The 23,936-nt window shown below is 48.3% G+C and overlaps 1 protein-coding gene across 1 annotated transcript; it reads right to left on the bottom strand.

Annotated features, from left to right (window-relative positions):
- Positions 1 to 10,982: 10,982 nt before the first annotated feature.
- LOC139412730 (growth hormone-regulated TBC protein 1-A-like) lies at positions 10,983 to 23,688 on the bottom strand. The gene is made up of 8 exons (XM_071159404.1): positions 22,881 to 23,688; positions 21,359 to 21,510; positions 20,351 to 20,518; positions 17,722 to 17,846; positions 13,849 to 13,945; positions 13,226 to 13,398; positions 11,876 to 12,061; positions 10,983 to 11,452 (listed from the first exon to the last, which is right to left on the bottom strand). Exons 1-8 carry the CDS (start codon positions 22,991 to 22,993, stop codon positions 11,360 to 11,362), a joined length of 1,107 nt encoding a protein of 368 aa, XP_071015505.1. The 5' UTR covers positions 22,994 to 23,688; the 3' UTR covers positions 10,983 to 11,359.
- Positions 23,689 to 23,936: the final 248 nt, after the last annotated feature.

Here is a 23,936-nt window from a genome sequence, read left to right as displayed (position 1 = left end):
ACGTCCACTGCTGTCCGCGCGTCATTAAGACGATATCAGTCTGGTAACGTCCACTGCTGTCCGCGCGTCATTAAGACGATATCAGTCTGGTAACGTCCACTGCTGTCCGCGCGTCATTAAGACGATATCAGTCTGGTAACGTCCACTGCTGTCCGCGCGTCATTAAGACGATATCAGTCTGGTAACGTCCACTGCTGTCCGCGCGTCATTAAGACGATATCAGTCTGGTAACGTCCACTGCTGTCCGCGCGTCTCAGACGATCAGCGACGTCACTCATTAAGACTATATCAGTCTGGTAACGTCCACTGCTGTCCGCGCGTCTCAGACGATCAGCGACGTCACTCATTAAGACTATATCAGTCTGGTAACGTCCACTGCTGTCCGCGCGTCTCAGACGATCAGCGACGTCACTCATTAAGACGATATCAGTCTGGTAACGTCCACTGCTGTCCGCGCGTCTCAGACGATATCAGTCTGGTAACGTCCACTGCTGTCCGCGCGTCATTAAGACGATATCAGTCTGGTAACGTCCACTGCTGTCCGCGCGTCATTAAGACGATATCAGTCTGGTAACGTCCACTGCTGTCCGCGCGTCATTAAGACGATATCAGTCTGGTAACGTCCTCTGCTGTCCGCGCGTCATTAAGACGATATCAGTCTGGTAACGTCCACTGCTGTCCGCGCGTCATTAAGACGATATCAGTCTGGTAACGTCCACTGCTGTCCGCGCGTCATTAAGACGATATCAGTCTGGTAACGTCCACTGCTGTCCGCGCGTCATTAAGACGATATCAGTCTGGTAACGTCCACTGCTGTCCGCGCGTCATTAAGACGATATCAGTCTGGTAACGTCCACTGCTGTCCGCGCGTCATTAAGACGATATCAGTCTGGTAACGTCCACTGCTGTCCGCGCGTCATTAAGACGATATCAGTCTGGTAACGTCCTCTGCTGTCCGCGCGTCATTAAGACGATATCAGTCTGGTAACGTCCACTGCTGTCCGCGCGTCATTAAGACGATATCAGTCTGGTAACGTCCTCTGCTGTCCGCGCGTCATTAAGACGATATCAGTCTGGTAACGTCCACTGCTGTCCGCGCGTCATTAAGACGATATCAGTCTGGTAACGTCCTCTGCTGTCCGCGCGTCATTAAGACGATATCAGTCTGGTAACGTCCTCTGCTGTCCGCGCGTCATTAAGACGATATCAGTCTGGTAACGTCCTCTGCTGTCCGCGCGTCATTAAGACGATATCAGTCTGGTAACGTCCTCTGCTGTCCGCGCGTCATTAAGACGATATCAGTCTGGTAACGTCCACTGCTGTCCGCGCGTCATTAAGACGATATCAGTCTGGTAACGTCCACTGCTGTCCGCGCGTCATTAAGACGATATCAGTCTGGTAACGTCCACTGCTGTCCGCGCGTCATTAAGACGATATCAGTCTGGTAACGTCCACTGCTGTCCGCGCGTCATTAAGACGATATCAGTCTGGTAACGTCCTCTGCTGTCCGCGCGTCATTAAGACGATATCAGTCTGGTAACGTCCACTGCTGTCCGCGCGTCATTAAGACGATATCAGTCTGGTAACGTCCTCTGCTGTCCGCGCGTCATTAAGACGATATCAGTCTGGTAACGTCCACTGCTGTCCGCGCGTCATTAAGACGATATCAGTCTGGTAACGTCCTCTGCTGTCCGCGCGTCATTAAGACGATATCAGTCTGGTAACGTCCTCTGCTGTCCGCGCGTCATTAAGACGATATCAGTCTGGTAACGTCCTCTGCTGTCCGCGCGTCATTAAGACGATATCAGTCTGGTAACGTCCTCTGCTGTCCGCGCGTCATTAAGACGATATCAGTCTGGTAACGTCCACTGCTGTCCGCGCGTCATTAAGACGATATCAGTCTGGTAACGTCCACTGCTGTCCGCGCGTCATTAAGACGATATCAGTCTGGTAACGTCCACTGCTGTCCGCGCGTCATTAAGACGATATCAGTCTGGTAACGTCCTCTGCTGTCCGCGCGTCATTAAGACGATATCAGTCTGGTAACGTCCTCTGCTGTCCGCGCGTCATTAAGACGATACCAGTCTGGTAACGTCCACTGCTGTCCGCGCGTCATTAAGACGATACCAGTCTGGTAACGTCCACTGCTGTCCGCGCGTCATTAAGACGATATCAGTCTGGTAACGTCCACTGCTGTCCGCGCGTCATTAAGACGATATCAGTCTGGTAACGTCCACTGCTGTCCGCGCGTCATTAAGACGATATCAGTCTGGTAACGTCCACTGCTGTCCGCGCGTCATTAAGACGATATCAGTCTGGTAACGTCCACTGCTGTCCGCGCGTCATTAAGACGATATCAGTCTGGTAACGTCCACTGCTGTCCGCGCGTCATTAAGACGATATCAGTCTGGTAACGTCCACTGCTGTCCGCGCGTCATTAAGACGATATCAGTCTGGTAACGTCCACTGCTGTCCGCGCGTCATTAAGACGATATCAGTCTGGTAACGTCCACTGCTGTCCGCGCGTCTCAGACGATCAGCGACGTCACTCATTAAGACTATATCAGTCTGGTAACGTCCACTGCTGTCCGCGCGTCTCAGACGATCAGCGACGTCACTCATTAAGACGATATCAGTCTGGTAACGTCCACTGCTGTCCGCGCGTCTCGGACGATCAGCGACGTCACTCATTAAGACGATATCAGTCTGGTAACGTCCACTGCTGTCCGCGCGTCATTAAGACGATATCAGTCTGGTAACGTCCACTGCTGTCCGCGCGTCATTAAGACGATATCAGTCTGGTAACGTCCACTGCTGTCCGCGCGTCATTAAGACGATATCAGTCTGGTAACGTCCACTGCTGTCCGCGCGTCATTAAGACGATATCAGTCTGGTAACGTCCTCTGCTGTCCGCGCGTCATTAAGACGATATCAGTCTGGTAACGTCCACTGCTGTCCGCGCGTCATTAAGACGATATCAGTCTGGTAACGTCCACTGCTGTCCGCGCGTCATTAAGACGATATCAGTCTGGTAACGTCCACTGCTGTCCGCGCGTCATTAAGACGATATCAGTCTGGTAACGTCCACTGCTGTCCGCGCGTCATTAAGACGATATCAGTCTGGTAACGTCCACTGCTGTCCGCGCGTCATTAAGACGATATCAGTCTGGTAACGTCCACTGCTGTCCGCGCGTCATTAAGACGATATCAGTCTGGTAACGTCCTCTGCTGTCCGCGCGTCATTAAGACGATATCAGTCTGGTAACGTCCACTGCTGTCCGCGCGTCATTAAGACGATATCAGTCTGGTAACGTCCTCTGCTGTCCGCGCGTCATTAAGACGATATCAGTCTGGTAACGTCCACTGCTGTCCGCGCGTCATTAAGACGATATCAGTCTGGTAACGTCCTCTGCTGTCCGCGCGTCATTAAGACGATATCAGTCTGGTAACGTCCTCTGCTGTCCGCGCGTCATTAAGACGATATCAGTCTGGTAACGTCCACTGCTGTCCGCGCGTCATTAAGACGATATCAGTCTGGTAACGTCCTCTGCTGTCCGCGCGTCATTAAGACGATATCAGTCTGGTAACGTCCACTGCTGTCCGCGCGTCATTAAGACGATATCAGTCTGGTAACGTCCACTGCTGTCCGCGCGTCATTAAGACGATATCAGTCTGGTAACGTCCACTGCTGTCCGCGCGTCATTAAGACGATATCAGTCTGGTAACGTCCTCTGCTGTCCGCGCGTCATTAAGACGATATCAGTCTGGTAACGTCCACTGCTGTCCGCGCGTCATTAAGACGATATCAGTCTGGTAACGTCCACTGCTGTCCGCGCGTCATTAAGACGATATCAGTCTGGTAACGTCCACTGCTGTCCGCGCGTCATTAAGACGATATCAGTCTGGTAACGTCCACTGCTGTCCGCGCGTCATTAAGACGATATCAGTCTGGTAACGTCCACTGCTGTCCGCGCGTCATTAAGACGATATCAGTCTGGTAACGTCCACTGCTGTCCGCGCGTCATTAAGACGATATCAGTCTGGTAACGTCCACTGCTGTCCGCGCGTCATTAAGACGATATCAGTCTGGTAACGTCCACTGCTGTCCGCGCGTCATTAAGACGATATCAGTCTGGTAACGTCCACTGCTGTCCGCGCGTCATTAAGACGATATCAGTCTGGTAACGTCCACTGCTGTCCGCGCGTCATTAAGACGATATCAGTCTGGTAACGTCCACTGCTGTCCGCGCGTCATTAAGACGATATCAGTCTGGTAACGTCCACTGCTGTCCGCGCGTCATTAAGACGATATCAGTCTGGTAACGTCCACTGCTGTCCGCGCGTCATTAAGACGATATCAGTCTGGTAACGTCCACTGCTGTCCGCGCGTCATTAAGACGATATCAGTCTGGTAACGTCCACTGCTGTCCGCGCGTCATTAAGACGATATCAGTCTGGTAACGTCCACTGCTGTCCGCGCGTCATTAAGACGATATCAGTCTGGTAACGTCCACTGCTGTCCGCGCGTCATTAAGACGATATCAGTCTGGTAACGTCCACTGCTGTCCGCGCGTCATTAAGACGATATCAGTCTGGTAACGTCCTCTGCTGTCCGCGCGTCATTAAGACGATATCAGTCTGGTAACGTCCACTGCTGTCCGCGCGTCATTAAGACGATATCAGTCTGGTAACGTCCTCTGCTGTCCGCGCGTCATTAAGACGATATCAGTCTGGTAACGTCCACTGCTGTCCGCGCGTCATTAAGACGATATCAGTCTGGTAACGTCCTCTGCTGTCCGCGCGTCATTAAGACGATATCAGTCTGGTAACGTCCACTGCTGTCCGCGCGTCATTAAGACGATATCAGTCTGGTAACGTCCTCTGCTGTCCGCGCGTCATTAAGACGATATCAGTCTGGTAACGTCCTCTGCTGTCCGCGCGTCATTAAGACGATATCAGTCTGGTAACGTCCTCTGCTGTCCGCGCGTCATTAAGACGATATCAGTCTGGTAACGTCCTCTGCTGTCCGCGCGTCATTAAGACGATATCAGTCTGGTAACGTCCACTGCTGTCCGCGCGTCATTAAGACGATATCAGTCTGGTAACGTCCACTGCTGTCCGCGCGTCATTAAGACGATATCAGTCTGGTAACGTCCTCTGCTGTCCGCGCGTCATTAAGACGATATCAGTCTGGTAACGTCCTCTGCTGTCCGCGCGTCATTAAGACGATATCAGTCTGGTAACGTCCACTGCTGTCCGCGCGTCATTAAGACGATATCAGTCTGGTAACGTCCTCTGCTGTCCGCGCGTCATTAAGACGATATCAGTCTGGTAACGTCCTCTGCTGTCCGCGCGTCATTAAGACGATATCAGTCTGGTAACGTCCTCTGCTGTCCGCGCGTCATTAAGACGATATCAGTCTGGTAACGTCCTCTGCTGTCCGCGCGTCATTAAGACGATATCAGTCTGGTAACGTCCACTGCTGTCCGCGCGTCATTAAGACGATATCAGTCTGGTAACGTCCACTGCTGTCCGCGCGTCATTAAGACGATATCAGTCTGGTAACGTCCTCTGCTGTCCGCGCGTCATTAAGACGATATCAGTCTGGTAACGTCCACTGCTGTCCGCGCGTCATTAAGACGATATCAGTCTGGTAACGTCCACTGCTGTCCGCGCGTCATTAAGACGATATCAGTCTGGTAACGTCCACTGCTGTCCGCGCGTCATTAAGACGATATCAGTCTGGTAACGTCCACTGCTGTCCGCGCGTCATTAAGACGATATCAGTCTGGTAACGTCCACTGCTGTCCGCGCGTCATTAAGACGATATCAGTCTGGTAACGTCCACTGCTGTCCGCGCGTCATTAAGACGATATCAGTCTGGTAACGTCCACTGCTGTCCGCGCGTCATTAAGACGATATCAGTCTGGTAACGTCCACTGCTGTCCGCGCGTCATTAAGACGATATCAGTCTGGTAACGTCCACTGCTGTCCGCGCGTCATTCACTCATTAAGACGATATCAGTCTGGTAACGTCCACTGCTGTCCGCGCGTCATTAAGACGATATCAGTCTGGTAACGTCCACTGCTGTCCGCGCGTCATTAAGACGATATCAGTCTGGTAACGTCCACTGCTGTCCGCGCGTCATTAAGACGATATCAGTCTGGTAACGTCCACTGCTGTCCGCGCGTCATTAAGACGATATCAGTCTGGTAACGTCCACTGCTGTCCGCGCGTCATTAAGACGATATCAGTCTGGTAACGTCCACTGCTGTCCGCGCGTCATTAAGACGATATCAGTCTGGTAACGTCCTCTGCTGTCCGCGCGTCATTAAGACGATATCAGTCTGGTAACGTCCACTGCTGTCCGCGCGTCATTAAGACGATATCAGTCTGGTAACGTCCACTGCTGTCCGCGCGTCATTAAGACGATATCAGTCTGGTAACGTCCACTGCTGTCCGCGCGTCATTAAGACGATATCAGTCTGGTAACGTCCACTGCTGTCCGCGCGTCATTAAGACGATATCAGTCTGGTAACGTCCACTGCTGTCCGCGCGTCATTAAGACGATATCAGTCTGGTAACGTCCACTGCTGTCCGCGCGTCATTAAGACGATATCAGTCTGGTAACGTCCTCTGCTGTCCGCGCGTCATTAAGACGATATCAGTCTGGTAACGTCCACTGCTGTCCGCGCGTCATTAAGACGATATCAGTCTGGTAACGTCCTCTGCTGTCCGCGCGTCATTAAGACGATATCAGTCTGGTAACGTCCACTGCTGTCCGCGCGTCATTAAGACGATATCAGTCTGGTAACGTCCACTGCTGTCCGCGCGTCATTAAGACGATATCAGTCTGGTAACGTCCACTGCTGTCCGCGCGTCATTAAGACGATATCAGTCTGGTAACGTCCACTGCTGTCCGCGCGTCATTAAGACGATATCAGTCTGGTAACGTCCACTGCTGTCCGCGCGTCATTAAGACGATATCAGTCTGGTAACGTCCACTGCTGTCCGCGCGTCATTAAGACGATATCAGTCTGGTAACGTCCACTGCTGTCCGCGCGTCATTAAGACGATATCAGTCTGGTAACGTCCACTGCTGTCCGCGCGTCATTAAGACGATATCAGTCTGGTAACGTCCACTGCTGTCCGCGCGTCATTAAGACGATATCAGTCTGGTAACGTCCACTGCTGTCCGCGCGTCATTAAGACGATACCAGTCTGGTAACGTCCACTGCTGTCCGCGCGTCATTAAGACGATATCAGTCTGGTAACGTCCACTGCTGTCCGCGCGTCATTAAGACGATATCAGTCTGGTAACGTCCACTGCTGTCCGCGCGTCATTAAGACGATATCAGTCTGGTAACGTCCACTGCTGTCCGCGCGTCATTAAGACGATATCAGTCTGGTAACGTCCACTGCTGTCCGCGCGTCATTAAGACGATATCAGTCTGGTAACGTCCACTGCTGTCCGCGCGTCATTAAGACGATATCAGTCTGGTAACGTCCACTGCTGTCCGCGCGTCATTAAGACGATATCAGTCTGGTAACGTCCACTGCTGTCCGCGCGTCATTAAGACGATATCAGTCTGGTAACGTCCACTGCTGTCCGCGCGTCATTAAGACGATATCAGTCTGGTAACGTCCACTGCTGTCCGCGCGTCATTAAGACGATATCAGTCTGGTAACGTCCACTGCTGTCCGCGCGTCATTAAGACGATATCAGTCTGGTAACGTCCACTGCTGTCCGCGCGTCATTAAGACGATATCAGTCTGGTAACGTCCACTGCTGTCCGCGCGTCATTAAGACGATATCAGTCTGGTAACGTCCACTGCTGTCCGCGCGTCATTAAGACGATATCAGTCTGGTAACGTCCACTGCTGTCCGCGCGTCATTAAGACGATATCAGTCTGGTAACGTCCACTGCTGTCCGCGCGTCATTAAGACGATATCAGTCTGGTAACGTCCACTGCTGTCCGCGCGTCATTAAGACGATATCAGTCTGGTAACGTCCTCTGCTGTCCGCGCGTCATTAAGACGATATCAGTCTGGTAACGTCCACTGCTGTCCGCGCGTCATTAAGACGATATCAGTCTGGTAACGTCCTCTGCTGTCCGCGCGTCATTAAGACGATATCAGTCTGGTAACGTCCACTGCTGTCCGCGCGTCATTAAGACGATATCAGTCTGGTAACGTCCTCTGCTGTCCGCGCGTCATTAAGACGATATCAGTCTGGTAACGTCCACTGCTGTCCGCGCGTCATTAAGACGACATCAGTCTGGTAACGTCCTCTGCTGTCCGCGCGTCATTAAGACGATATCAGTCTGGTAACGTCCTCTGCTGTCCGCGCGTCATTAAGACGATATCAGTCTGGTAACGTCCTCTGCTGTCCGCGCGTCATTAAGACGATATCAGTCTGGTAACGTCCACTGCTGTCCGCGCGTCATTAAGACGATATCAGTCTGGTAACGTCCACGCGTCATTAAGACGATATCAGTCTGGTAACGTCCTCTGCTGTCCGCGCGTCATTAAGACGATATCAGTCTGGTAACGTCCTCTGCTGTCCGCGCGTCATTAAGACGATATCAGTCTGGTAACGTCCACTGCTGTCCGCGCGTCATTAAGACGATATCAGTCTGGTAACGTCCTCTGCTGTCCGCGCGTCATTAAGACGATATCAGTCTGGTAACGTCCTCTGCTGTCCGCGCGTCATTAAGACGATATCAGTCTGGTAACGTCCTCTGCTGTCCGCGCGTCATTAAGACGATATCAGTCTGGTAACGTCCTCTGCTGTCCGCGCGTCATTAAGACGATATCAGTCTGGTAACGTCCACTGCTGTCCGCGCGTCATTAAGACGATATCAGTCTGGTAACGTCCTCTGCTGTCCGCGCGTCATTAAGACGATATCAGTCTGGTAACGTCCTCTGCTGTCCGCGCGTCATTAAGACGATATCAGTCTGGTAACGTCCTCTGCTGTCCGCGCGTCATTAAGACGATATCAGTCTGGTAACGTCCACTGCTGTCCGCGCGTCATTAAGACGACATCAGTCTGGTAACGTCCTCTGCTGTCCGCGCGTCATTAAGACGACATCAGTCTGGTAACGTCCACTGCTGTCCGCGCGTCATTAAGACGACATCAGTCTGGTAACGTCCACTGCTGTCCGCGCGTCATTAAGACGATATCAGTCTGGTAACGTCCTCTGCTGTCCGCGCGTCATTAAGACGATATCAGTCTGGTAACGTCCTCTGCTGTCCGCGCGTCATTAAGACGATATCAGTCTGGTAACGTCCTCTGCTGTCCGCGCGTCATTAAGACGATATCAGTCTGGTAACGTCCTCTGCTGTCCGCGCGTCATTAAGACGATATCAGTCTGGTAACGTCCTCTGCTGTCCGCGCGTCATTAAGACGATATCAGTCTGGTAACGTCCTCTGCTGTCCGCGCGTCATTAAGACGATATCAGTCTGGTAACGTCCTCTGCTGTCCGCGCGTCATTAAGACGATATCAGTCTGGTAACGTCCTCTGCTGTCCGCGCGTCATTAAGACGATATCAGTCTGGTAACGTCCACTGCTGTCCGCGCGTCATTAAGACGACATCAGTCTGGTAACGTCCTCTGCTGTCCGCGCGTCATTAAGACGATATCAGTCTGGTAACGTCCACTGCTGTCCGCGCGTCATTAAGACGATATCAGTCTGGTAACGTCCTCTGCTGTCCGCGCGTCATTAAGACGATATCAGTCTGGTAACGTCCTCTGCTGTCCGCGCGTCATTAAGACGATATCAGTCTGGTAACGTCCTCTGCTGTCCGCGCGTCATTAAGACGATATCAGTCTGGTAACGTCCACTGCTGTCCGCGCGTCATTAAGACGATATCAGTCTGGTAACGTCCACTGCTGTCCGCGCGTCATTAAGACGATATCAGTCTGGTAACGTCCACTGCTGTCCGCGCGTCATTAAGACGATATCAGTCTGGTAACGTCCACTGCTGTCCGCGCGTCATTAAGACGACATCAGTCTGGTAACGTCCTCTGCTGTCCGCGCGTCATTAAGACGATATCAGTCTGGTAACGTCCACTGCTGTCCGCGCGTCATTAAGACGATATCAGTCTGGTAACGTCCACTGCTGTCCGCGCGTCATTAAGACGATATCAGTCTGGTAACGTCCACTGCTGTCCGCGCGTCATTAAGACGATATCAGTCTGGTAACGTCCTCTGCTGTCCGCGCGTCTCAGACGATATCAGTCTGGTAACGTCCACTGCTGTCCGCGCGTCATTAAGACGATATCAGTCTGGTAACGTCCTCTGCTGTCCGCGCGTCTCAGACGATATCAGTCTGGTAACGTCCACTGCTGTCCGCGCGTCATTAAGACGATATCAGTCTGGTAACGTCCTCTGCTGTCCGCGCGTCATTAAGACGATATCAGTCTGGTAACGTCCACTGCTGTCCGCGCGTCATTAAGACGATATCAGTCTGGTAACGTCCTCTGCTGTCCGCGCGTCATTAAGACGATATCAGTCTGGTAACGTCCTCTGCTGTCCGCGCGTCATTAAGACGATATCAGTCTGGTAACGTCCTCTGCTGTCCGCGCGTCATTAAGACGATATCAGTCTGGTAACGTCCTCTGCTGTCCGCGCGTCATTAAGACGATATCAGTCTGGTAACGTCCACTGCTGTCCGCGCGTCATTAAGACGATATCAGTCTGGTAACGTCCACTGCTGTCCGCGCGTCATTAAGACGATATCAGTCTGGTAACGTCCTCTGCTGTCCGCGCGTCATTAAGAAGATATCAGTCTGGTAACGTCCACTGCTGTCCGCGTCATTAAGACGATATCAGTCTGGTAACGTCCTCTGCTGTCCGCGCGTCATTAAGACGATATCAGTCTGGTAACGTCCACTGCTGTCCGCGCGTCTCAGACGATCATCTCTGCTTTTTCACAATGTCACTTATTGCCAAACCACACCGCATTTGAGCATATGTTTTCATGTCCATTGGCTAAATATGTTTTATTTCATGTGACTTTCATACAGTAATGACAATAGTGTAATAGACAATAGGTTTGATTGGCATCTTTGTTGTTCATTATTGTGATAGGCTCATGTTTAACCGGTGCGATGTGCCCCCACAGGATAGTTACTAATTACATTTGCTGGTACACGTAACACCTTATTTTCACCCCTAGTAGTCTCCATACATGGTAGTCTACATAGCTACATGGTAGTCATGCTAAAGAGTACAAAACAGTCTAGGACACTGTCCCAACAGTGAGGGATAGGATCCGAGGAGACCATTAAGGAGTGTTGGGACCCAGCCCGGAATGTGTAGTGTGTTTGATTGACAGGTCAGGAGGATGGGGTCAGGACTCCTCAGCGATGATGCGTGCTCGACACGTCTCCCGGAGCTTGGTGATGGTTGCCATGGAGAGGCTTCCGGGTTCCGTGAAGATTTTCTGGGAAAGCAGCAAGACAAAGGATTAGAGGGATGAACAGAGATCATTATGGTGTACACACACACACACACACACACACACACACACACACACACACACACACACACACACACACACACACACACACACACACACAGTCTTGTACAGCTAACCTTGTGGGGGGACACAATTTAGTCCCACTCAGAATCCTATTTTCTCGAACAGGAACCCAAATATCTAACCTTAACCCTAAACCCCCTAGAAATATCTAACCTTAACCCTAAACCCCCTAGAAATAGCATTTCCCCTCATGGGGACTAACAAAAATGTTTGTCAAATTTGTGTTTGTTTGCTATTCTTGTGGGGACTTCTGGTCCCCACAAGAATAGTTATAACACATCCACAAACACGTACATTTCAGAGTGTGTGTGTGTGTGTGTGTACCTGCATGAAGGTGTGGCAGTCCTCTACATCAGGGCCTCTGGTCATGTGTTTGAAGCCGTCACAGACGTCAGGCAGGGAACCGGCCTGTTGGACCTCAGCCTGCTGGTTCCTTATCAACGTCAGAGCCACACGGAACAGAATCTTAGAACCCTCGTAGAACAGACAGTCCCAGATACGCAGAACCGTCTGAGGACGAGAACCAAGGAGAGAGACCAGAGTCAGGCTTAATGGGCCGCAGGACAGTCGGGCTTTAATGGGCCGCAGGACAGTCGGGCTTTAATGGGCCGCAGGACAGTCGGGCTTAATGGGCCACAGGACAGTCGGGCTTAATGGGCCGCAGGACAGGTCATCAAGCTGAGATGGTAGACAGTGACACTAGGCATGGTGATGAAATATGTAAAGATTGTTCTTCATTCTGCTGTCTCTTCCCTTCCTGCTGCTCCAGGACACAGCCCTGGACTGACTTCAGCTCAGCAGACTGACCTCCTGACACAGCCCTGGACTGACTTCAGCTCAGCAGACTGACCTCCTGACACACAGAACCCATTCTGCCCTGTAAACCTGATTCAGCCCTGTGGTGGGGCTGAGTCCCCATTCTGCCCTGTAAACCTGATTCAGTCCTGTGGTGGGGCCGAGTTCCCATTCTGCCCTGTAAACCTGATTCAGCATCGTGGTGGGGCCGAGTTCCCATTCTGCCCTGTAAACCTGATTCAGCCCTGTGGTGGGGCTGAGTTCCCATTCTGCCCTGTAAACCTGATTCAGCATCGTGGTGGGGCCGAGTTCCCATTCTGCCCTGTAAACCTGATTCAGCCCTGTGGTGGGGCTGAGTTCCCATTCTGCCCTGTAAACCTGATTCAGCCCTGTGGTGGGGCTGAGTTCCCATTCTGCCCTGTAAACCTGATTCAGCCCTGTGGTGGGGCTGAGTTCCCACTCTGCCCTGTAAACCTGATTCAGCCCTGTGGTGAGATTGAGTTCCCATTCTGCCCTGTAAACCTGATTCAGTCCTGTGGTGGGGCCGAATTCCCATTCTGCCCTGTAAACCTGATTCAGCCCTGTGGTGGGGCTGAGTTCCCATTCTGCCCTGTAAACCTGATTCAGCCCTGTGGTGGGGCTGAGTTCCCATTCTGCCCTGTAAACCTGATTCAGTCCTGTGGTGGGGCTGAGTCTCTGATAAAGCTCAGCACTGATAAAACATGACTTAATAGCCCTTCTACAACAGATCACAGACCCAAACCTGACTGGGTGTTTACATGTTCAATAGTTACATCAACTTAGTAATAGTACTCCAACAACAACAAAGATTAGGCCAAAGTTCTCCCCTAACCCCTAGTCCCCCGTCCCCCCCCTCACCTCTACAGGCAGGACGTCTATGTAGAGACAGATGAACCACCTGGAGACCACCAGGGTCCACATGACGTTGTGTTGCCCCATGGCCTGCCACACAACTGGGGCTTTGGTCCTCACAAGCTCCCCTAAAACCTCCTGGTCCATCTTCAGACCCAGCATGGCTGGGGTGTAGTAGTCTGGACAGGAGACAGACAGGACACACAACTTAGTATCAACAGTCCCTTTCATTACACTGTTGGTTTTTTACTGTCGTCAAGGGACACACACACACACACACACACACACACACACACCTCAAAGATATGCGCCCTGAACTCAGTGACGAATGTGATCTCAGATCAAATCCACCTGTTTGTCAGAGTGGAGCCCGATTATGCCATGGTAGTGAGCTGGGGGCGTGAGGTCATTTCCTGTGTGACATCATAGGATTACCCCCCTCCCTCCCTCCCCTCCGTGTGACGGGACATGGGTCTTAATGAGGCTCAGGACCATGTGACCTCCGCTGGGTTATACATAGACCCACGGCAGGGAGAGAAGACAAACACACCTGGTAGTATCCTGCCCAGTAGAGCGTCCATCAGCTGGGTTATACATAGACCCACGGCAGGGAGAGAAGACAAACACACCTGGTAGTATCCTGCCCAGTAGAGCGTCCATCAGCCAGAATGATTTCTCCTCGTCTTTAGTGATGATGATGAGATACCCAGCGATGAAGTTCATGCCCTGAAGACAAGACAGTTATTAGATACATATGAATATTGCATTTCAGCCACAATAAACTGTTAATAGTTACAACAGTGTTTTCAAGGTGTTGTTGTCTGGAGGTTGTTGACATCCTCTCCTTCAACAGCCCCCTCTCTCTCTCTTTGCCTGGCCAACCCATTCTAATTCAACAGCCCTCTCTCTCTCCCTTTGCCTGCTAATACATTCTAATTCAACAGCCCTCTCTCCCTTTGCCTGGCCAATACATTCTAATTCAACAGCCCTCTCTCTCTCTCTCTTTGCCTGCTAATACATTCTAATTCAACAGCCCTCTCTCTCTCTCCCTTTGCCTGGCCAATACATTCTAATTCAACAGCCCTCTCTCTCTCCCTTTGCCTGCTAATACATTCTAATTCAACAGCCCTCTCTCTCTCTCTTTGCCTGGCCAATACATTCTAATTCAACAGCCCTCTCTCTCTCTCTTTGCCTGCTAATACATTCTAATTCAACAGCCCTCTCTCTCTCTCTTTGCCTGCTAATACATTCTAATTCAACAGCCCTCTCTCTCTCTCTTTGCCTGGCCAATACATTCTAATTCAACAGCCCTCTCTCTCTCTCTTTGCCTGCTAATACATTCTAATTCAACAGCCCTCTCTCTCTCTCTTTGCCTGGCCAATACATTCTAATTCAACAGCCCTCTCTCTCTCCCTTTGCCTGGCCAATACATTCTAATTCAACAGCCCTCTCTCTCTCTCTTTGCCTGGCCAATACATTCTAATTCAACAGCCCTCTCTCTCTCTCTTTGCCTGCTAATACATTCTAATTCAACAGCCCTCTCTCTCTCTCTCTCTTTGCCTGGCCAATACATTCTAATTCAACAGCCCTCTCTCCCTCTCTCTCTTTGCCTGCTAATACATTCTAATTCAACAGCCCTCCCTCCCTCCCTTTGCCTGCTAATACAGCCTGTTGCTAAGAGGGAGAGAGAACACGTCTGTATTCTGGTGAATGAGTTCAAAGAGAGGGAGAGATGAACAGGTGGACAGAGATACACTAAGCATCCCAAATGGCACCCTATTCCCTATATAGTGCACTACTTTAGACCAGGGCCCTATTTAGTACACTACTTTAGACCAGGGCCCTATATAGTGCACTACTTTAGACCAGGGCCCCATATAGTGCACTTCTTTAGACCAGGGCCCTATATAGTGCACTACTTTAGACCAGGGCCCTATATAGTGCACTACTTTAGACCAGGGCCCCATATAGTGCACTTCTTTAGACCAGGGCCCTATATAGTGTACTACTTTAGACCAGGGCCCTATATAGTGCACTACTTTAGACCAGGGCCCCATATAGTGCACTTCTTTAGACCAGGGCCCCATATAGTGCACTTCTTTAGACCAGGGCCCTATATAGTGCACTACTTTAGACCAGGGCCCTATATAGTGCACTACTTTAGACCAGGGCCCCATATAGTGCACTTCTTTAGACCAGGGCCCTATATAGTGCACTACTTTAGACCAGGGCCCCATATAGTGCACTTCTTTAGACCAGGGCCCTATATAGTGCACTACTTTAGACCAGGGCCCTATATAGTGCACTACTTTTGACCAGAGTCCTATTCCCTATATAGTGCACTACTTTTGACCAGAGTCCTATTCCCTATATAGTGCACTACTTTAGACCAGGGCCATTGGTAAAAATACATAGTCTCTAATAAGTAACTATTGGAATTGAGGTGATTTAATGTGTCTTTGATAGTCAAAAAGACAGACTAATAAACAGAAAAGCTGCCAATATGAGAGGGAGACAGAGAGAAGGACTGACTGTACACACACCAAACCTTCAGCCATAATGCTGCATCTTTGCATTGCAAAAGGCTGAAAATCCCCCTATCAAATCACAAACACACAGTAGCCTTGTCTATTCGACATGCCGTTCCAACTATAGAATTCCCATTTAGGAACAAAAGCTGATTGAATGATCGAGGAAGGGTTGGGATTCCTGAAAAGGCTAGCAGGTAATGCCTGGACCAGCCACAGGGGGCACGGTGCAGTAGCAGTGAGGGCTGAGAAACAGTAGAACAGTGTTTCCCAAATCCAGTCTTCCAGGACCCCCTGATCCAACTCAATCAGGTTGATGGTCCGGGGCTACAATAATAATGTGTTGGGGGTCCTGGAGGACTGGAGGTGGGAACCACTGTTGTAGAGGACTGGAGTTGAGAACCACTGTTGTAGAGGACTGGAGTTGGGAACCACTGTTGTAGAGGACTGGAGTTGGGAACCACTGTAGTAGGGGACTGGAGTTGAGGACCACTGTAGTAGGGGACTGGAGTTGAGAACCACTGTAGTAGAGGACTGGAGGACTGGAGTTGAGAACCACTGTAGTAGAGGACTGGAGTTGGGAACCACTGTTGTAGAGGACTGGAGTTGAGAACCACTGTAGTAGAGGACTGGAGTTGGGAACCACTGTTGTAGAGGACTGGAGTTGGGAACCACTGTAGTAGAGTACTGGAGTTGAGAACCACTGTAGTAGAGGACTGGAGTTGAGGACCACTGTAGTAGGGGACTGGAGTTGAGAACCACTGTAGTAGAGGACTGGAGGACTGGAGTTGAGAACCACTGTAGTAGAGGACTGGAGTTGGGAACCACTGTTGTAGAGGACTGGAGTTGGGAACCACTGTAGTAGAGGACTGGAGTTGAGGACCACTGTAGTAGAGGACTGGAGTTGAGGACCACTGTAGTAGAGGACTGGAGGACTGGAGTTGGGAACCACTGTAGTAGAGGACTGGAGTTGAGAACCACTGTAGTAGAGGACTGGAGTTGAGGACCACTGTAGTAGAGGACTGGAGTTGAGGACCACTGTAGTAGAGGACTGGAGTTGGGAACCACTGTAGTAGAGGACTGGAGGACTGGAGTTGGGAACCACTGTAGTAGAGGACTGGAGTTGAGAACCACTGTAGTAGAGGACTGGAGTTGAGGACCACTGTAGTAGAGGACTGGAGTTGAGGACCACTGTAGTAGAGGACTGGAGTTGAGGACCACTGTAGTAGAGGACTGGAGTTGGGAACCACTGTAGTAGAGGACTGGAGTTGAGAACCACTGTAGTAGGGGACTGGAGTTGAGAACCACTGTAGTAGGGGACTGGAGTTGAGAACCACTGTTGTAGAGGACTGGAGTTGGGAACCACTGTTGTAGAGGACTGGAGTTGAGGACCACTGTTGTAGAGGACTGGAGTTGAGAACCACTGTAGTAGGGGACTGGAGCACTGGAGTTGAGAACCACTGTTGTAGAGGACTGGAGTTGAGGACCACTGTAGTAGAGGATTGGAGTTGAGGACCACTGTAGTAGAGGACTGGAGTTGGGAACCACTGTAGTAGAGGACTGGAGTTGGGAACCACTGTAGTAGAGGACTGGAGTTGGGAACCACTGTAGTAGAGTACTGGAGTTGAGAACCACTGTAGTAGAGGACTGGAGTTGAGGACCACTGTAGTAGAGGACTGGAGTTGAGAACCACTGTAGTAGAGGACTGGAGTTGAGGACCACTGTAGTAGAGGACTGGAGTTGAGGACCACTGTAGTAAAGTTGTAAAAGGTGACTGAACCTGTAAAGTGGAATCTGAGGCTGCCTGTGGACTCTGGTCTAAAGTAGTGCACTATATAGGGGATAGGGCCCTGGTCTAAAGTAGTGCATTATATAGGGGATAGGGCCCTGGTCTAAAGTAGTGCACTACATAGTGAATAGGGTGCCATTTGGGAAGCACACAAAGAACTGCCAGGTGTAACAGGGTAAACGTACTTGACAGTAGCCCACAGCTGGGTTGTGGTGTCCGTACGCTAGCAGCACGTTGTACAGGGTTTTCTGGAGACATGGGTTCGACGTCTTGCGGAACTGGACGTTGTCAGGAAAGGTTCTGTTCAGGTCTGCCAGGGAGACAGGTGGTTAGAATCACTACCAAAAAAATAACCTTCCGCCAACTCTAAACATCTCTAACCCTTTCAGTTATTTGTCAAGGCAGAGTACAGACAGAGAGACATATCTCAGAGGTCAAGCTCCCGTGTTCAGGTGAAAATCAGCTAACTCATGATCTATATCAGCTAACCCATGATGATCTATACAAGTGAACCCATGATGATCTATATCAGCTAACCTGTTCAGGTGTATATCAGCTAACCCATGATGATCTATATCAGCTAACCTGTTCAGGTGTATATCAGCTAACCCAAGATGATCTATATCAGCTAACCCATGATGATCTATATCAGCTAACCCATGATGATCTATATCAGCTAACCCATGATGATCTATATCAGCTAACCCATGATGATCTATATCAGTTAACCCATGATGATCTATATCAGTTAACCCGTGATGATCTATATCAGTTAACCCGTGATGATCTATATCAGCTAACCCGTGATGATCTATATCAGCTAACCCGTGATGATCTATATCAGCTAACCCATGATGATCTATATCAGCTAACCCATGATGATCTATATCAGCAAACCCATGATGATCTATATCAGCTAACCTGTTCAGGTGTATATCAGCTAACCCAAGATGATCTATATCAGCTAACCCATGATGATCTATATCAGCTAACCCATGATGATCTATATCAGCTAACCCATGATGATCTATATCAGCTAACCCATGATGATCTATATCAGCTAACCCATGATGATCTATATCAGCTAACCCATGATCTATATCAGCTAACCCATGATGATCTATATCAGCTAACCCATGATGATCTATATCAGCTAACCCATGATGATCTATATCAGTTAACCCATGATGATCTACATTAGCTAACCCATGATGATCTATATCAGCTAACCCATGATGATCTATATCAGCTAACCCATGATGATCTATATCAGCTAACCCATGATGATCTATATCAGCTAACCCATGATGATCTATATCAGCTAACCTGTTCAGGTGAAAATCAGCTAACCCATGATGATCTATATCAGCTAACCTGTTCAGGTGTATATCAGCTAACCCAAGATGATCTATATCAGCTAACCCATGACGATCTATACAAGTGAACCCATGATGATCTATATCAGCTAACCTGTTCAGGTGAAAATCAGCTAACCCATGATGATCTATATCAGCTAACCCATGATGATCTATATCAGCTAACCCATGATGATCTATATCAGTTAACCCATGATGATCTATATCAGTTAACCCGTGATGATCTATATCAGTTAACCCGTGATGATCTATATCAGCTAACCCGTGATGATCTATATCAGCTAACCCGTGATGATCTATATCAGCTAACCCGTGATGATCTATATCAGCTAACCCATGATGATCTATATCAGCTAACCTGTTCAGGTCTATATCAGCTAACCCAAGATGATCTATATCAGCTAACCCATGATGATCTATATCAGCTAACCCATGATGATCTATATCAGCTAACCCATGATGATCTATATCAACTAACCCATGATGATCTATATCAGCTAACCCATGATGATCTATATCAGCTAACCCATGATGATCTATATCAGCTAACCCATGATGATCTATATCAGCTAACCCATGATGATCTATATCAGCTAACCCATGATGATCTATATCAGCTAACCCATGATGATCTATATCAGCTAACCCATGATGATCTATATCAGCTAACCCATGATGATCTATATCAGCTAACCCATGATGATCTATATCAGCTAACCCATGATGATCTATATCAGCTAACCCATGATGATCTATATCAGCTAACCCATGATGATCTATATCAGCTAACCCATGATGATCTATATCAGCTAACCCATGATGATCTATATCAGCTAACCTGTTCAGGTGAAAATCAGCTAACCCATGATGATCTATATCAGCTAACCCATGATGACCTATATCAGCTAACCCATGATGATCTATATCAGCTAACCCATCATGATCTATATCAGCTAACCTATGATGATCTATATCAGTTAACCCATGATGATCTATATCAGTTAACCCATGATGATCTATATCAGTTAACCCATGATGATCTATATCAGTTAACCCATGATGATCTATATCAGTTAACCCATGATGATCTATATCAGTTAACCCATGATGATCTATATCAGTTAACCCATGATGATCTATATCAGTTAACCCATGATGATCTATATCAGCTAACCTATGATGATCTATATCAGCTAACCCGTGATGAGGTATATTAGCTAACCCGTGATGAGGTATATTAGCTAACCCCTGATGATCTATATTAGCTAACCCATGATGATCTATATCAGCTAACCCATGATGATCTATATCAGCTAACCCATGATGATCTATATCAGTTAACCCATGATGATCTATATCAGCTAACCCATGATGATCTATATCAGTTAACCCATGATGATCTATATCAGTTAACCCGTGATGAGGTATATTAGCTAACCTGTGCGTATGGAGTCTACCAGCTTGGGGTCGTGCTGTTGCTTCGTAGTGTCCAGTAGAGAGTGATAGTAGCCTGGGTTCTTCTCCAGGTGCTCCTGGGCCCCGCTGGCTGACATCCAGACCAACCCTCGGTGCTCGTTGGGCACGCCCTTACGCACATAGCGCTTCACTGTGGGAGTGCTTCATAAGTCAGTGATACAACTTAAGTCTCATTCGCTCGCTCTCTCTCACACACACACACACACACACTTGACGTGAACACCTGCCAAACGTATAAGCTGGAAGTGGAAGCCTAAGTATTGTCAATTTGTTTACTCCACTTGGGGGAGGGGTGGTAGGGTTAAGGGAAAATAATTCACTTTTTTATTTTTTATAAATATTTACAAATCAAAATCAAAAATAATAAAATACAGTACCAGTCAAAAGTTTGGACACCTACTGAGTCAAGGGTTTCTCTTTATTTTTTATACATTGTAGAATAATAGCTAAGACATCAGAACTATGATAAAATATCACATATGGAATCATGTCGTAACCACAAACAAAGTGTGTCAAACAAATGAAAATATATTTTATTTTTCAGATTCTTCAAAGTAGAAAAGTTGCATCTTTGAGCCTTGAGGACAGCATGGCACACTCTTGGCATTCTGTCAACCAGCCTGGTTAGAGAAGACAATGCTTCTACTAGTCAAGACTCAATCTCACAGGCACAAACATGACTCGAGTTGGGCTACCACGGTAACCTCCCACCCTTAAAATGGGGCAGGTGAACATTTTTGTCTAATCTGTGATATTTTAGTTAATAAGACTTGGGATACAAAAAAATCTAATTAAACAAAATACCACATTACTTCTTAGATGTATTGTTTTAGAAACATTACAATGCTCATCTGTTTTTTTGTGTTTTGTTGGTGTCATTTTAGCAGACAAAATATATATTGTCGCTGGTAAAAAAAATAATATCTAAATAGTTTATTTTATGCTCTGGCTCCGATGAAGTCCCACTCACCCTTGATGCTCTTCTCCAGCCGTCCCCGTCCCTGCAACAGCCTGGACCATCTGATGGACCTCCTGGTGAGCACGGCCAGGTACTCTGACATCAACTCCTCATACGACTCATAGTCAAAGTCCTCCAACCGCTCAAAGCCATACGGGTCCACACTGAAACAGAGTCACAGCCAAACGGAGTCCACACTGAAACAGAGTCACAGCCATACGGGTCCACACTGAAACAGAGTCACAGCCAAAACGGAGTCCACACTGAAACAGAGTCACAGCCATACGGGTCCACACTGAAACAGAGTCACAGCCAAACAGAGTCCACACTGAAACAGAGTCACAGCCATACGGAGTCCACACTGAAACAGAGTCACAGCCAAACGGAGTCCACACTGAAACAGAGTCACAGCCAAACGGAGTCCACACTGAAACAGAGTCACAGCTAAATGGAGTCTAGCTAGCAGGAGTCAGAAACTAAGTCATAGTGAGTGACGAGCGTAGTGAGACTGGTGAGTAGTAGTAGCATGTTTGGGAATCTGTTGTTTGCTATGGAATCTGGACACAGACTGGCCCTTTATAAGACCAGACACATTCTCCATTCAGCAGGACTGTTTTTCCAGAGGACTAGATTTAATAAGATCTTAGAGCAATGATATCATGTGGATTAGTGACCTAATGGGATTTTCCCAATTGAATACTGAAAGGTGGTTGAGTAAAACCACACTGTGGAAAGGAAGGAGGAGGAGAGGAAAGGAAGAATGAGCCCTGAGAGACAACCAAGGTTATTGTAGTAAACTAAAACATGAAAAAAAGTTTGAAAAACTAAAAAACTATTATATTTTACTCCAAAACAAACTAGTATAAATACAAATATATATTTTTTTAATCATGATGTATGTTTTAACTAATAGAAATAAAAACACTAAACTATAATCACCGTGGGGGCCACAACGTGTACCCTATCATGTAGAAAAAGATACAACCTAAAAAACCTCAGTGAACTTCAACAAAGCGTTGCACTGACAGCCTAATGTTTTGGTTGGGAACTTTTCCTAGCCAGCAATGTTCATCGATTACACTGTGTTTAAATGTTCACAGCAGCGGAGGACTCCTGTGCATAGCACAACACGTGTGACTAGCTACTAAAACGTGTGTAATCTCCATGGTGGGGGACGGGGTGTCGGGTGGAGGGTGTGAGGCAGCTTGGAATAGTGCACATGCCATTACGAAGGACGGAGTCCAACAGTCCTCTCATTCTCAACACATCAACTTAGCTAGCTAACTACTGTATGAGGTAGCTTTGCAAAACACAAGTACAACCAACACCTGCCGTGGTTTTGTCGTTAGCCAGATTGACTAGCTAGCGTTGGCCATTTTTTTTGTTTGTTTTTACATAACTCTTCCTAGAATTGTTTAACGCTAAGAACATTCAATTGTATGGTGATAGGGACGGGCAAAAATATGCAAAGCTTCGTAGCCAGCTAGTTTGTTAAATTGGCATGTAACTTTTGCAGGCTATAAAGAGTGGCTACCTGTGCACTCTCTCTTTGGCGCTGCTGCCGCTGGGAGGAGAGTTGATAGTTGAGTTCAGGCTGCGAAGTTGCGGCGAGCGAACCCTGTTCGCTTTGTTGTTTTTCTTTTCCATGAGTGAACCCAAATATATTCCAAATATCCCGTGGAAATATGGTCTAAACGCTTAGTTAATCGCAGAAGGCTATTCTGTAGTCCAGAAGTTGAAACGGTATCGCTGCTCTCTCCATGAAGCAAGTCCCAGGCGTGGACTCGGATGCCGATCAGGGACAGTCGAAGAGTCACTCGATGTCCCAGACAGTCAAACAACGGAGAGTTGTATTGACCCACCCGAGGCACAAGCTAATTTAGCTGGAAGAGGAGAGTAAAGTGTCTCGATCTTTCATCCTATCTGGAAGAGAGAAACCCGTTTATGCACCTGGATTTTTACTTTGGTGGGTGAAACTGGAGAGCAACCGCAATCTGGTAACAACTATGTTAAACGCGATCGGCTGACTCCACAGCGTCTCGAAACATGGTCCATAATTAATAAATATATTGAAATGTCTATGAATCTGCCGGGTGGTTTCTTTCCATGTTTTCCAAGGTAGAACGCCTGACTGTGCCCGAGCTCCGCTTAGCCTCGGGGCACATGTCAATCAAGCATGAGCGGGAAATAGAACCGCCCTCTCATAAATATTCTAGGTACGCAAAAACGATCAGCGATGAAATAACAAACCTATTCGATTATATATAATCACATCTCATTTTCTTACATTTTACTTCGTAATATACTAGGTTTACAAAATGTCCACAATGCCACGTCATGATAACGGAATAGGGAAACCCTTCTGACGCTTACCTTTAGCCACTCCCCCTGGCAGGTGATTTTTACAGTAGATGACGTCATGCATCACACATTCCATGACACAAATCATTGTAAAAAAAAATCACTGTTAAATTTCAGAAATTAATATTTGAAGTAGCTACATCTTCAAATTAGTATTAATCTAAGGACATATCCTCATACACCGTTTTTTTTTCTCCCAGAAATGAATGTATGTGTTTGAGCATAACCC

This window comes from Oncorhynchus clarkii, chromosome 7 (assembly GCF_045791955.1).
Source record: "Oncorhynchus clarkii lewisi isolate Uvic-CL-2024 chromosome 7, UVic_Ocla_1.0, whole genome shotgun sequence".
Lineage (NCBI taxonomy): Eukaryota > Metazoa > Chordata > Actinopteri > Salmoniformes > Salmonidae > Oncorhynchus > Oncorhynchus clarkii.
Note: the sequence above shows the minus strand (reverse complement) of the source record. Positions and strands in the feature narration are given on the sequence as shown.